General features: G+C 43.2%; 2 protein-coding genes across 2 annotated transcripts in view; one reads left to right on the forward strand and one right to left on the reverse strand.

Moving 5' to 3' along the window:
- LOC309569128 (cubilin-like) overlaps positions 1-14,526 on the reverse strand; it is a gene marked incomplete at both ends in the record, with an annotated part of 322,027 nt that overhangs the window by 252,021 nt on the left and 55,480 nt on the right. The gene's annotated exons all lie outside the window — the stretch shown is intronic.
- LOC309569808 (embryonic protein UVS.2-like) overlaps positions 1-14,526 on the forward strand; it is a gene marked incomplete at both ends in the record, with an annotated part of 40,948 nt that overhangs the window by 18,087 nt on the left and 8,335 nt on the right. The window contains one exon of the mRNA XM_082275811.1: positions 13,670-13,735. Within this exon, the coding sequence (XP_082131937.1) occupies positions 13,670-13,735 (66 nt within the window). The remainder of the gene's footprint in view (positions 1-13,669; positions 13,736-14,526) is intronic.

A 14,526-nucleotide genomic window follows, 5' to 3' on the forward strand; every position in this document is an offset into this window, starting at 1 on the left:
GGGCGGTGAGTTGAGGCCTTGCATCGATTACAGGGGTCTCAATCGCATCACGATCAAGAACGCTTACCCGATACCCTTGATTTCCGAGCTGTTCGATCGCCTTAAAGGGGCCACGGTCTTTACCAAACTCGACCTGAGGGCGGCATATAACCTCGTAAGGATCAAGGCGGGCGATGAGTGGAAGACCGCGTTTAACACCAGGACCGGTCATTATGAATCCTTGGTTATGCCCTTTGGGCTGTGCAATGCGCCCGCAGTCTTTCAGGAATTCATCAACGATGTTTTCCGTGACCTGTTGCAGCAGTGTGTGGTGGTCTACCTGGATGACATCTTGGTATATTCTGAGTCCATGGAGACCCACATTCTGGATGTCAAACGTGTGTTGCAATGGTTACGAGAGAACAAGCTGTTCGGTAAGCTTGAGAAATGCGAATTTCACCGATCCCAGGTAACCTTCTTAGGTTACATCATTTCCGCTGAGGGGTTCTCCATGGATCCTGAGAAGGTTTCGGCTGTCTTACAGTGGCCCCAGCCCAGTGGTCTTCGCTCCCTGCAGCGCTTTTTGGGCTTCGCCAATTATTATCGGAAGTTCATCAGGGACTTTTCCATGCTAGCCAAGCCTCTCACGGATCTGACCAGGAAGGGCAGTAATTCCAAGGTCTGGCCGCCCGAGGCCATCCGAGCTTTTGAGGCTCTAAAGTCCGCCTTTGTGTCGGCTCTGATTCTGTCGCATCCCAACCCTGGGTTGCCCTTTGTCCTCGAGGTGGACGCGTCTGAGACGGGAGTAGGCGCCCTTCTGTCTCAGCGTAGAACACCAGAGGGTCCTCTGCTTCCTTGTGGGTTTTACTCCCGGAAACTGTCTTCCGCGGAGTGCAACTACCAGATTGGTGACAGGGAGTTATTGGCCATCGTGCAGGCTCTTAAAGAATGGAGGCACTTGCTCGAGGGTTCGGTGGTTCCGGTCCTCATCCTGACGGACCACAAGAATCTGACCTACCTCTCTGAGGCCAAGAGATTGACACCACGTCAGGCCAGATGGGCTCTGTTCTTGTCACGTTTTAATTACGTGGTCTCCTACCTACCCGGTTCCAAGAACATCAGGGCTGATGCCTTATCACGGCAGTACTCCGACCTGTCCAGGGAGGAGTCGATTCCGACTTCGGTCATACCTCCGAATCAGATCCTGGCTGCCATTCGCACCAGCCTGACCTCTCCCCTGGGTGAGCAGATTTTGGCGGCTCAATCTGGTGCTCCCTCTGGGAGACCCAACGGCAGATGTTTTGTGCCTGAGGAGTTGCGCACTCGGTTGTTGCGAACCTACCATAACTCCAAGACCGCGGGGCATCCTGGAAAGAATCAGCTGTCCTGGGCTGTTTCACGTCTGTTCTGGTGGCCTTCCCTACGTTCCGACATCGCCGCATATGTAGCGGCATGCTCCGTTTGTGCCCAGAGTAAGTCCCCTCGGCACCTTCCGTTGGGCCTTCTGCAACCCTTAGCCACCGGGGACCGCCCATGGTCACACCTGGGGATGGATTTCATTGTGGACCTCCCTGCATCCCGAGGCCATACGGTCATTCTCATGATTGTGGATCGGTTTTCCAAAATGTGTCACTGTGTTCCTCTCAAGAAGTTACCCTCTGCACAGGAGTTGGCCACGATTTTTGCCAGGGAGGTCTTCCGGTTGCACGGTTTGCCCAAGGAGATTGTGTCGGATCGGGGGAGTCAGTTTGTGTCCAGGTTCTGGCGCGCCTTTTGCTCCCAGTTGGGGATTCATCTCTCCTTCTCCTCGGCCTACCACCCTCAGTCCAATGGGGCCGCAGAACGATCCAATCAGGCCTTGGAGCAGTTCCTTCGTTGCTATGTCTCCGATCACCAAGACAATTGGGTTGACCTCCTGCCTTGGGCTGAGTTTGCCAGGAACACGGCGGTGAACTCTTCCTCTGGGACGTCTCCCTTCATGGCCAACTATGGGTTCCAACCTGCCGTGTTACCGGAGGTATTCTCTCCCCAGGATATTCCGGCTGTGGAGGATCACCTTTCCGTCCTACGTGCTTCTTGGGTACAGATCCAGAAGTCCCTTGAGGTCTCTGCGCAGCGCCAGAGACTCCAGGCTGATCGCAGACGAGCGCCTGCTCCTTCCTACCAGGCCGGAGACCGTGTATGGTTGTCCACCCGCAACCTCAACCTTCGAGTGCCCACTCCCAAGCTGGCGCCTCGCTTTGTTGGTCCCTTCCGAGTGCTTCGCAGGGTAAACCCGGTAGCCTATGCCCTTGCGCTTCCTCCTGGCATGCGGATCTCCAACGTGTTTCATGTCTCCCTGTTGAAGCCTCTGGTGTGTAATCGTTTCACTTCCTCGGTTCCTCGGCCTCGTCCGGTCCGAGTGGGCAATCGTGAGGAGTATGAGGTGAGCAATATCCTGGACTCACGCCTGGTCCGCGGTCAGGTGCAGTTTTTGGTTCATTGGCGTGGTTATGGTCCAGAGGAGCGTTCCTGGGTTCCCTCCGCAGATGTCCATGCTCCTGCCTTGCTCCGAGCCTTCCACGCACGCTTTCCTCAGAAACCGTTCTTTACTCCGCGGAGGAGGGGCCCTTGAGGGGGAGGTACTGTCATGGTCTTACCTTCTTGCTGTTCTCCTTCGTTTGACATGTGCTGGCGGCCATCTTGGTTTCTGGGTTTCTTGTAGCCTCCCACCCTGCGGCTCCTCCTTCCCACTGGGAGGAGCTGGATGCCTAGCTCATATATATAGGAGGTCTGTGGCTTCAGTTCCCTGCTTGGTCCTCCTGTGTTCACATGCTACTAAGACTGCTGCTACTTCTGGTTCCTGTTCCTGGCTTCGTCTGACTACCCTGCTGGTTCCTGATCCTGGCTTCGTCTGACTACCCTGCTGGTTCCTGATCCTGGCTTCGTCTGACTACCCTGCTGGTTCCTGTCCCCTGGCTTCGCAAAGACTCTGCATCGGTTTCGCCATCCGTTTGGACTTTTGCTTTATAGCTTGTTTTTCAATAAAGCTTTCTAATTTTCACTTATCTGTTGTTGTACGTCTGGTTCATGGTTCCGTGACACACAGCCACAGTCCTGGACAGGGAGCTGGAGAATAAGATTCCCCAGGGTGCGGAGTCTAAGAGCCAGCAGGTTTTCACCAGATCTCTGATGGTGAGGATGGACTTGGCTGCAGCTGACTCCAGGTCGCAGCCCCAAGGGTCTCCCAGCTTACGCTCACGGCTGGCTCTGATGGATGGAGAGGAAGCAGTACAGGGCCACAAGGGATAGTCAGGCAAACAAGCCAAAGGTCAGGGCAAAAAGCAGACAGGGATGGTCAGGTGAACAAGCCAAAGTCGGTACACAGAGATCAGACGTAGAGCACAAAGCAAGAAACACTCAGGGAAACCTCCACACAACTGTTGCTCGGGCAAAAGCTGGATTGCAGTGCGCAGGCTAATATAGTGTTTCCTATTAGAGGCTGGGGTGGAGCCATGCAGCGAGAAGATTACGTAAACACACAGGTGTGAGAGCACGGTCCCTAAAGCTGATACACAGACCAGAGAGGTAAGCAGACAGTCAGGGCATGAAACATTACTACAGATTTATGACAGTACCCCCACTCTTACGAGGCCACCCCCTCCTCTGCTTGGGCCCAGGCTTGGAGGGGAACCTCAAATTAAACCTCCTCAAAAGATGAGGTGCAAAGACATAAGATGCAAGGATCCAAGACCTCCCCTTAGGATCAAAACCTTTCCAATGCATGAGGTACTGAAGAAGGCCTTTACAGAGCCGGGAAGCCAGAATTTGACTAACCTCGTATTCCTGATTATCCTCAAAGACCGGAACCAAGGTAGGGAGAGGATGAGAGAATGTATTGAGGACTAAAGGGTTCAGAAGGGGAACATGAAAAGAGTTTGATATCTTGAGGTTTTTAGGGATCTAAAATGTAAAACCAACCAGATTTAGCTTAAAAATTATAATGTACGAGCCAATGAATCTTAGAGCGAATTTCAGAGAAGAAACCTAGAGCTTGATGTTCCTGGTGGAAAGCCAGACTTTGTGTCCTGGCTGTAGAGAACGTGGCTTAAGCCTGTGACGGTCAGAAAAACTTTTTAATTTTTCGGCAGCTGCCTGGAGGGAAACATGAACGTCACCCCAAAAAGAAATGAATGATTCTTGAATCGTAGCCAAAGCTGGAATGTCCAGAGAACAGGTCATATAGGAAGAAGGAGCTGAGGGTGTCTGCCGTAAACTGTGAGAAAGGGTGTCTTCTGAGAACTGATGTTAACATGATTATTGTGAGAGAAGTCTGCCCACGGGAGTAGAGAGGACCAATCATCATGATGAGCAGAGACTAAAGTGTGGAGAAAGACCTCTAAATCCTGATTAACCCTCTAAGTCTGTCCATTGGATTGAGGGTGGTAAGAAGAGGAAAAATCCAAGATAATATTGAGGGATTTGCAAAAGGCTCTCTAAAAGCGAGATGGGAATTGAACACCCCTGTCAGAAACAATATGGGAAGGATCCCCATGGAGGCGGAAGATTTATACAAAAATAGGAACCAGAGCAGGAGCAGAAGGGAAACCAGGAACAGGAACAAAATGAGCCATCTTGGAGAATCGATCGATTGCCACCCAAATGACCGTTTTATTCTCAGACGGTTGAAGATCGGTGATAAAGTCCATGGCAACGTGAGACCAGGGCTCCTTCGAAATGGGCAAGGGCATGAGAAGACCAGCAGGAGCCAGCATGAAGGATTTAGACTAGGCACAGACATGACAAGCCTTAATGTAGTCTTTGACATCTGAACAGAAGTAGGCGACTGATGAGAAGGAAGAATTGGCGGAATCTAGCATGACTTGCCACTTTGGAATCATGTCCCCAATGAAGGATCTTAGCTCTTAGCTCAGTGGAGATGAAGGTCTTGCCAGGAGAAATTTATGACTCCAGAGTGGTAAAATGGACAAGAGTGCATGAGGTAGAAATGATTGGTTCAGTTTCAGAGGTGGGCTCCTCATCCAGAGTGTCAAATAAGAGAGTGCATCAGCCCAACTGTTGCAAGAACCAGGTTTGTACATAAAGGTGAAATTAATACAGGAAAAGAAAAGACTCCATCTGGCTTGTCTGGGATTCAGATGTTTGGCATTCAGTAAGTACTGCAGATTTTTATGAGCAGGGAAAATTGTTATGGAGTAAGAGGAACCCTCCAAGAGATGACGCCACTCCTCTAATGCCAATTAAATTGCTAGTTCCCAGTTGCCAATAGCGTAATTTTTCTCTTATTGAGAAAATTTCTTGGAGAAAAAACACACATGGTTGACGTTTCCCCTCAAAGGATTAAAGAAGCACAGCTCCCACCCCAGTCGAAAAAGCATCCACTTCAATAAAGAATGGCTCCCCAGGAGTAGTTCTCCTCAAGAATGTTCCAGAAACAAAGGCCTGTTTTAACTTAGAAAAAGGCAGAGACAGCGTCTGAAGGCCACTCCTTGGCATTCATACCCTTCTTGGTCAAGGCGATAATCAGCGCAGCAATGGAAGAGTAATTTCTAATAAACTGCTTGTAATAATTAATGAACCCAAGAAAGCATGTCACCTTGGGGTAGGTAGGGAGAGGCCAGTTAGTAATGGCCGAGACCTTTCCAGGATCCATACGAAGACCCAAACGAGAGACAAAACAGCCTAAAAAAAAGGACCTCAGAACATTCACAAGAACACTTTTCTAACTTGCCATAAAGATTATGCTCTCCAAGGTGTTGGAGTACAATCCAGACATGGTTTCTGTGAACAACCAGGTTTTCAGAAAACATGAGAATGTCATCCAGATAGATGACAACAAATTAATATAGCAGATCCCTGAAGATTTTGTTGACAAAGTTTTGGAATACAGCTGGGGCATTACACAGACCAAAGGGCATAACCAAGTATTCGTAAAGTCCATCTCTAGTGTTAAATACCATTTTCCATTCATCGCCTTCCCGTATCCAGATTAGATTGTATTCACCCCTGAGATCCAACTTAGTAAAAATGGAGGCATCTTTCAATCTGCCGAACAGTTCAGATATTAAGGGTAAGGGGTATTGATTTTTGATTTTCACTGCGTTCCAGCCTCGATAGTCAATGCAGGGTCTTAAAATACCATCTTTCTTGGCAACAAAAAGAACCCTGCTCCTGCAGACAAAGAGGATTTCTGGATGAATCCTTTTTCCTGATTTTCAGCAACATACTCCGACATGGCCTGGGTCTCTGGGATGGACACGTGGTAGGTACGACCCCTGGGCAGAGTTGCTCTGGGAACAAGGTCAATAGCACAGTCAAAGGACCTGTGAGAAGGAAGCACCTCAGCTGATTTGCTTGCAGAACACATCCTGGAGAACGCTATATGCAACAGGAAAATGGAAGATACTGATGTGGTGGCAACTGAAAGTCTCTCCTTTGGGGCAACCTTGAGTAAGGAGGACGAGAAACAAGAGGGACCCCAAGCCAGAATCTGCCCAGAAGTTCAGTCAACGTGTGGAGAATGGAGCTGTAACCAAGGAAGGCCCAATACAATAGGGGTTGAGACCTAAGGTAGTATAAGGAAGACTATCCACCCCTAGTGGAGTACCCCTACCAACATCTTAACAGGGAGGGTCTGGAAGCAGATAGGGCCCCATGGAAAAACGGTGCCATCACTCACCAGCGGAGTGGGGAGGGGTGAAAGGGAAAGCTTCATGGAAGATGTAGTTCCCCAGTCCATAAAATTGCCAGCGGCTAGGGAATCCAGATATGCCAAGACTGAGAGGAAGTGTCAACATGGAGGAACACAAAAGAAAGAGGCGAGAAGGTAAAGATGATATTTCTGAGTCCAATACTCCACCTTCCAGATGTATTAGACCCAACCGTTTCCCGGACAAAGTGAACAGATGTCATGAAAATTACCTTCGCCCCCACAATAGAGACACAGGCCAAGAGTTCTGCGCCTGGCTCGTTCCTCGGAAGATAGCCTGGTATTGCCCAGCTGCATAGGTTCCTCAGCTGGCAGGGGATGCTCCACGGGTCGAAGGGAGGGGAGCTCAAGCTGACTAAGGGCCAAGGAGTGCTGGCATCTTTTTTCTAGGGCACTCTTCTAAAAGCGAATATCGATCTGGTTACACAAGGAGATGGCATTGTTCAGATCAGCGGGGATGGTTCTTACCATAAATGCATCCTTCACTTTGTCAGAGAGGCCATGTAAAATGTTTCAATTAAGGCCTCATTATTTCAGCTCAGTTCAGCAGTTAGTATATGAAAATGAAGAGTATACTGTCCCACTGAAGCAGACTCTTGGCAGAGACATAAAAGGCCGCTGGCCGCTGAAGAGACACGACCCGGTTTTTAGAAGATAGTACAAGGCTGCAACATAGCAATATTGAAAAAAGTAAAGGGGATCTGAATACTTTATGAATGCACTTTTATATGGAAATGATGTAAATATTTGTATTTCAAATATGATTTACATTACAGATATCTACCTCTGTGTTTCTCTTGAAGAAGGGTGGGCCAATGAAATCAACCTGTCCCTTTGGCGTGAAAGGAAAATCCACGGGTTTACTTTAGCTAGTTGCTATTACAGGTATTATGTTATTATCATGTTACATGTGGCGATATGGCCATTATGATGATAAGTATACAGTGTAACTGAGTTTATCATCTTTTTTATTACATTTTTTGTAATGGCTTTGTGACTTCCTCATTTTATTATGTCACACGGCTATGTTAAAATTGAGTTGTATTTTGTATACAGTAGAATGGATTTTTCACAGATGATATATAATGACATGTTTTTCACGAAGGCTATGGATAACATCTCCACGCTTCAGAGCAAAAAAAAAATAAAAAATAAATGATAGACGGAGATAAATAATACAAAAAGGCAATACAAAATAGTAAAAACTACCCCAGCGCCAAACAATGGAAATATATCAAAATAATTAAATAATAAAAGTTGTGACACCAAAAGTGAAAACTATAAATGCTTAGCTGCTACCATTGAATAAACATATATAAACACAATGCTGGATTAATGAAATCACCAAAACAGCTCAGGCAGCGCTAAAGAGATGAACAAATTGCATCAAATGATAGAGTTCATGCATAGTCCATAGATGAAATTATGAGAGTATGACTAAACGTGATAGGTGGTAGACAGAGTTAAATCACTGACTTGATACTGGATTAAATCCTGTCAGTGCCTTCACCACACCTCATGTGATCCTTTCCCTTTGAATAGAGAACTCACCACCAGATCATGGACATAGATACGCCTTAATACAATATCATATAGGAATCATCCAGGGTCATACGTCAACTTTTTATTCACATAGGCAGTTCATCCATAAATCCATCCATAACCACAGTGCATGCAATGAAGAGATGCGGTACATGGCATAATATAGTTTCAACCTTTATTGCCCCCATTCGCCCTTTAAAATACACTTACAAGGTATACACAAAATACAAGCAATGAACTCGTGTCAGTGATCCGCATGAACGGAGTGTCTCACCGCTACTTGCTGACGTCCTGCAAGTCAGGTAATTGCCGGGCTCCTCCGAATCCGCCGCCACACTCAACTCGTCAATTAGTTACAGAGGCCACGTGATCACGCCGCGGACGCATTTCGTTATGCCGTCTTCTTTAGCAGGCATGGTCATGCGGCATGGCCTCTCCTATTTAAGCCCACAATGGCATTAGTATTAACCCCTTCTGCCTGTTGGCTATGTATCTATCGGTGACAGTAATATTCTACATAGGAAATAGGAAACACATCTCTGGTTCCCACTCGTCATCTAGAATTGCTATGTTATTTGCATCATATCAGTATGCAGTATTAGAAGAGTAATGCCATAAATAAATAAATGAAAATAAAATCAAAATGTGTAAAAACATAGTTATATAAGCATTATAAACCCCTCAATGCAGATTAATAATCACTAATAAAACAATTGAGGTTCAGCTCAATATTCATATCGATCAGATATATCCACTCGGTCTTGAGTTTACATAATTCTTTTACCCGATTAGACCCTCGCCAATCTGGATACATCTTATCAATGTCCCAAAATTTGAGTCCAGAGGGATCCTGGTTATGTTTACGTTTAAAATGTAGGGAGACACTATGATCTTTGTACCCCTTACAAATGTTGGCAATATGTTCAGATACTCTTTTGCCCAATGGTCTCTTGGTCCGGCCAATGTACATGAGACCACATTGACATTCCAGAGCATACACTACATATATGGAGTTACAAGAGAGGAAATCCTTAATGTCAAACTGCCTCCCATTACCAGTTGATCTAAATGAGGTCAAACCCCTCATATGCGTTCCTACTTGTTGATAAGACCTGCATCATCTGCATGCAAAACAACCCACCCTATCCCAAAACATTTTTGGTCTTTTTGGTGGATCTAATAGTTTCTTGACCACCTTATCCCCAAAGGAAGGTGTTTTACAGTAAATAAACACTGGTTTATCTGGTAAAGAATTCCTCAAACATCTGTCCATACCTAGAACCGTCCAATATATAATAAAAATCTGTTCTACTTCCCTAAACTGAGAATGGTAATTAGTTATGAACCCCAATTCATGTTTGTCATTGCCTAACAGTGACTGATCCCTTAGACAACTATATTGTGAATCTGGGCTCACTGAATTGATCAACCCATATAGTACATCTCCCTTATATTCCTTCTCCACAAACCTATTTTTATTTATCTAAGATTGGGTAAAAAACTCAGGATCAGAAGTACAACTCCTCCTCACTCTCATGAGTTGTCCCTTTGGGATATTCTTTAAACAAATTGGGTGGTGCCCACTATAAATAGGGAGATAGCTATTACGGTCAGTTGGTTTAAAATAAACTTTAGTGGTGAGTGAATCAATCTGTCTCATAATAGTTAAGTCCACATAATTAATCTGTTTTTCACTACATTGGTACTCTAACTTTGTATTATTTAGATTGTTATTGAGATGTTGCATGAAAGCCTCCAAAGTCACCTGTGTGCCGACCCATATAAAGATTAAATCATTAATGAATCTTTTGTAAAACAAAAGTTCATCCCTGGTTTGATTGAATACAAATTTGTCTTCCCATTCGTTCATGAACAAGTTGGTGAGGCTTGGGGCAAATTTAGCACCCATCGCCATGCCCCTTTTCTGCGTTTAAAATTTGTTATTGTACCAAAAATAGTTATGGGATTGACAAAATTCAAGCACCATCAATAAAAACTACTTCTGAAGGTATGGTAAATCATCCCGTCTACTAAAGGCCCAATTAAGCGCAAGTAAAGAATCTTCATGCTGAATGATCATGTATAACGATGACACATCAGCAGTCACGAGGAAAGCTTTCTTGCCTACAGGTAATTTTACCTCTCTCAATGGTTGTAATAGATTCTTAGTGTCCCTTAAGTAAGCCTTTGTACCAACTCACAACACTCGTCTGTAGAAACTTCTTCAAATACTGGCCCACTTGTGCCGTAATTTATCCAATGCCATTCACAATTGGTCTCACTGGTGGATTAGTGGGACTTTTATGGACCTTCGGCAAAGTATAAATAGTAGTAATAGGATTAAAACTAGGTGTAAGAAACCTTTTTTCTTTTTTTGTGATTATTCTATTCTTATAACCATATTAAGTTCCACCTAGTAACCATTAGTAGGATATTTATCCAATATACTTATCACTCAACATCTCCAATAGTTGTGTGTGATAAAAATGCTTATCCATTAACACCCCCCCCTGCCTTTATCCTTAGGTCGTATAATTATATCTCCTCTCTCCTTTAATTTTTCCTCACATATATATATATATATATATATATATATATATATATATATATATGGGGTTAATATTTTTCTTAAAAAGTTATTTTTTTTAGTAAAGTAAAAGTTCTAAATAATAGAACTATATGTGAATCGTCAAAGGGGATAGTTCACCTTTACAGAAAATATGTGAAGGTGACTTAACAGACGTAACATTGGACCCAGACCCCCAACCCCCAGTCCATGCTGTACTTACCTCCCCTGATCCTGAGCAATATAGCTGCTCAACCAGTCCGGAGAATTGAAACTCCCACTGCTTTTTCTTCTTTTCTTCTGTCTTTTTTGCCAGTGTTCGGTCAACTGTAGGTGGTGCAAAACCCTTCTGAGTAAAGATTAATATAACTACTCTGTGGCAACAGGCATCAGCTGCTCACGACCAATGCTTCTAGGACTTTCTCCACTTGGTTACAATATACGCCCATTATCATTCTTGACTTGTGACTGCAAAATGTATTGGTTTTAAGATTGCTTTACTGAATTAAATATTACTACAAAATGAGGCTCTCTTTACCTTTGTTTTTTTCAGTTTCTGGTTCCCCAAGAAGGCAGCAGCATAACCAATAGTTATAGATATTATTTAGTGTTTATCAACAAGCTACACCTCCAGGACGGCACAGTGGCAAAGTGGTTAGCGCTTATGCCTGGCAGCACTAGGGTGAAGACCCAAATTAAGCAATAGAATTTGAATTTAATAGGATCACATTTCAGATTAAAAGAGGGATTATCTCTGTTAACCTACAATTGGTTTTTGCATTTTGCAAAACATCATTGCTCATGGCACTGTAGTGATGGATTAACTCATAGAATGGGTATAACCATGAATAAAAAAATAAATGTAAAATTACAATTACCAGTCCCATTTTTTTTTAGATTTTAGCTGGAAAAATCAGTTGATGATGATATACACAAGAACTTTTCTATGTCGTTATAGACAATTGTCAGGAGACCATAACAATCAATTACAAGTTGGAGAGCGGGACATCAAGATAATAATAAGATAATAATGGCCGTAGTGTCACACATTAAATAATTATACATTTCTAATTCCCATACACATCCACTGAGGTCATTCTTGCAATATGCTTTCCTGTCTCATGATTGGTTAGATCTTCTCTGGTACCTGTATAAAAGGTAATGCAGAAGATGAGTGTCACACCAAGCTTCAGAGAGAAGATATTTCACATTATATTGAAGGAGAATTCTGAACAAGATGAATGAAAAGGTCTTCCTCCTGCTTCTGGGCTGTGTTACAGGACTGGTGACCAGTCTACCTCTAGCTTCACAACTACAGGTGAGATGATGAGCTGACATGAACAGTACAGGGGAAAGGTGAGGTGACAACTATATTTAGGAAAGCATAAGATCCAATTAGTTACTGACAATATTAGCTAGTAATAAAGTGTAAATCTAGCCAAAATTGTTTCCCCCTTAGTTTTAGATAAAGTGGTGGGGGTTTAGGAATCCTGTTAGTTTTTAAAACAGTCAACTTCCCATTACTTTCTGGGTCCACTGTAGGGAGATTTGACAATTGCCCCGGCCATTGCCATTAGGACAGAAAGTGAGGGGGAAATCCAAAATGTTATAGTTGTGACCAGAACAGGAGATACGGTAAACTCTTCCAATGATGACTGTTGTGGTAAGGAAAGGATTTTACCTCACTTTTGAGAGATTTCCAGTAGGGCTGAGGAGGACTCTTTTAGATAGGGATGGGTTGGGGCCAAGACTTTTTATCTCTTATTATTTTATTTTACTTGAATTAAGATAATGATATAATGATACAAAACATTTACTTTTCAGTACCATCTACTTGGGGTGAACAAAGATGGTAAGTTTTTTAACATTCTTGTTTAAAGAATAATTTTTGCATTCTTTCTGTTCTCTATCAGCTGTTTCGTTTATTCTGATTTTTCCCCAATTTATTGGCCTTTTTTTTATAACATTCCTAAAACGAAATCCTAATTCCCAAATCAATAATTGTTTTATACTGCTCCATTTGCCCTAATCAGCCTGACCAGAGAATCTATAAAATTATTTTTCTTTGCCCATCTTGAACCAGCCCATGATGAAGACTATTCTACATTTTTATAGCTCTTATGGTAAACACCCCCTACCTTACAGAGACCCTTTCACCAAAATAAAACATTTCAGATAAAACCAGAGAAAAAACAATTATTTGAAATGCTTGTTTGCAGTATTTTCCTTTTCATAAATGATTTATTATTCACCTGTAATGTGGCTTTAAACTTGCAAAGACATTTTGACTACTCTGAGAATAACTTCCCTTGCACAGCCCCCTCCCTCATTACTTCTCTTAGCCCTCCATTCTACTGGGAGTGTCCAATTACTGTCTGTGCTGGCCCAGCATCTCCATCCCTCCCCTTACCTCCCAACATAACCTTTCCTGTAGCTGCTGGGGGAGGAATGAAGAGAAATAACATAAAGTATCACTTGAGTGAAAGCTCTGAGTCTGTTGGGGCTGCTGATATCACATGCAAGCAGCCGTTTCGAGCTTTCTGCTGTTTACACAAGGGAGGTTTTTTATTTAATGATATGTTTTTTAGACCCTGGCAACAGGGTATTTTTTAAAGTCATCTCCCCTTACTTAGGTGATTGTGTTAATGATAATTATGGTGACTGAGGCAAACACTGCAAAATTAAAGGATTACCCAACCAGAAGTTTCACAGATCAGGGATAGCTTTGTAGAGCTACACTTTCTTACTATTATCCAATTTTTAAAATGGGTTCAATATTTTTCTAATTACTTTAGTAATTAGTATTTTTTCCAATACTTTTTTGTTTGCAATTATTTCACTAGATGTGCCTAATGTGTATTTTGTATGCATAGCTCCAAAGAATGAAGGTTCAGAAGTACCTCAAGGGATCTTCAGCAGGATTTTGAAAGCAAATAAAGGTAATTATTCTAAACCACGAGATTCTTTACTGCATTATGAGTGTGCTAAATCAAGGCAAGGCAATAGACAAAAACAATAATAATGAATAAAGTTATGAGTTTTAAGATCCTTTAAATCAGCCTTTCTCAACCTTTTCAACACAGAGGAACCCTTGAAATAAATTTCAGGTCTCAGGGAACCCCTGCTAAAAATAACCATATTTACAACTCATGATACATTAGAGTGATGGTCAGTGGGATGAATGCTCCTTAAACTTGTGGACAATGGCAAGAATTACCTTCTTCCAGATAGCTAAAAAGATCAATGGTGTTAGTGGAAACTTATCTGAGAGGCAGAAATTGCTCATTGCTCAAGGAACCCCTAGCAATCTCTGGAGGAACCCAAGGGTTCCACAGAGCCCTGATTGAGAACCACTGCTTTAAATCATGCACTGATGAACTAGCCAAAAGTGTGAGAGGAGAAATATGGTGCTCTTGTCTTAGGTTACAAGATCTTCGTCATTGCTGAATGATTTTTTTAAATCAGTATTCCATTTCTAAAAAGACTGATGGGTTATTCCTATTCACTTCTACCATTGAAGTAAAACTTGTGAGACAAAGAGGTTGATTTATTAAAGGCAAATAGACTGTTCAATTTAAAAAGGAAATTGCACTTCGCATGGGAATTTAGTAGAAAATCAGCATCAATATTGTTAGTAAAACTGTGTATTCTCCTTTGGCAATTTCTAGTCCTGAATCTACAATTAAAGCTGAGCTCCAGGCAGATAAAAATTAATGAATTAATGCAGCTC

The sequence above is a fragment of the Pelophylax lessonae genome (genome assembly GCF_965119305.1).
Source record: "Pelophylax lessonae genome assembly, chromosome: 13".
Taxonomy (NCBI): Eukaryota; Metazoa; Chordata; class Amphibia; order Anura; family Ranidae; genus Pelophylax; species Pelophylax lessonae.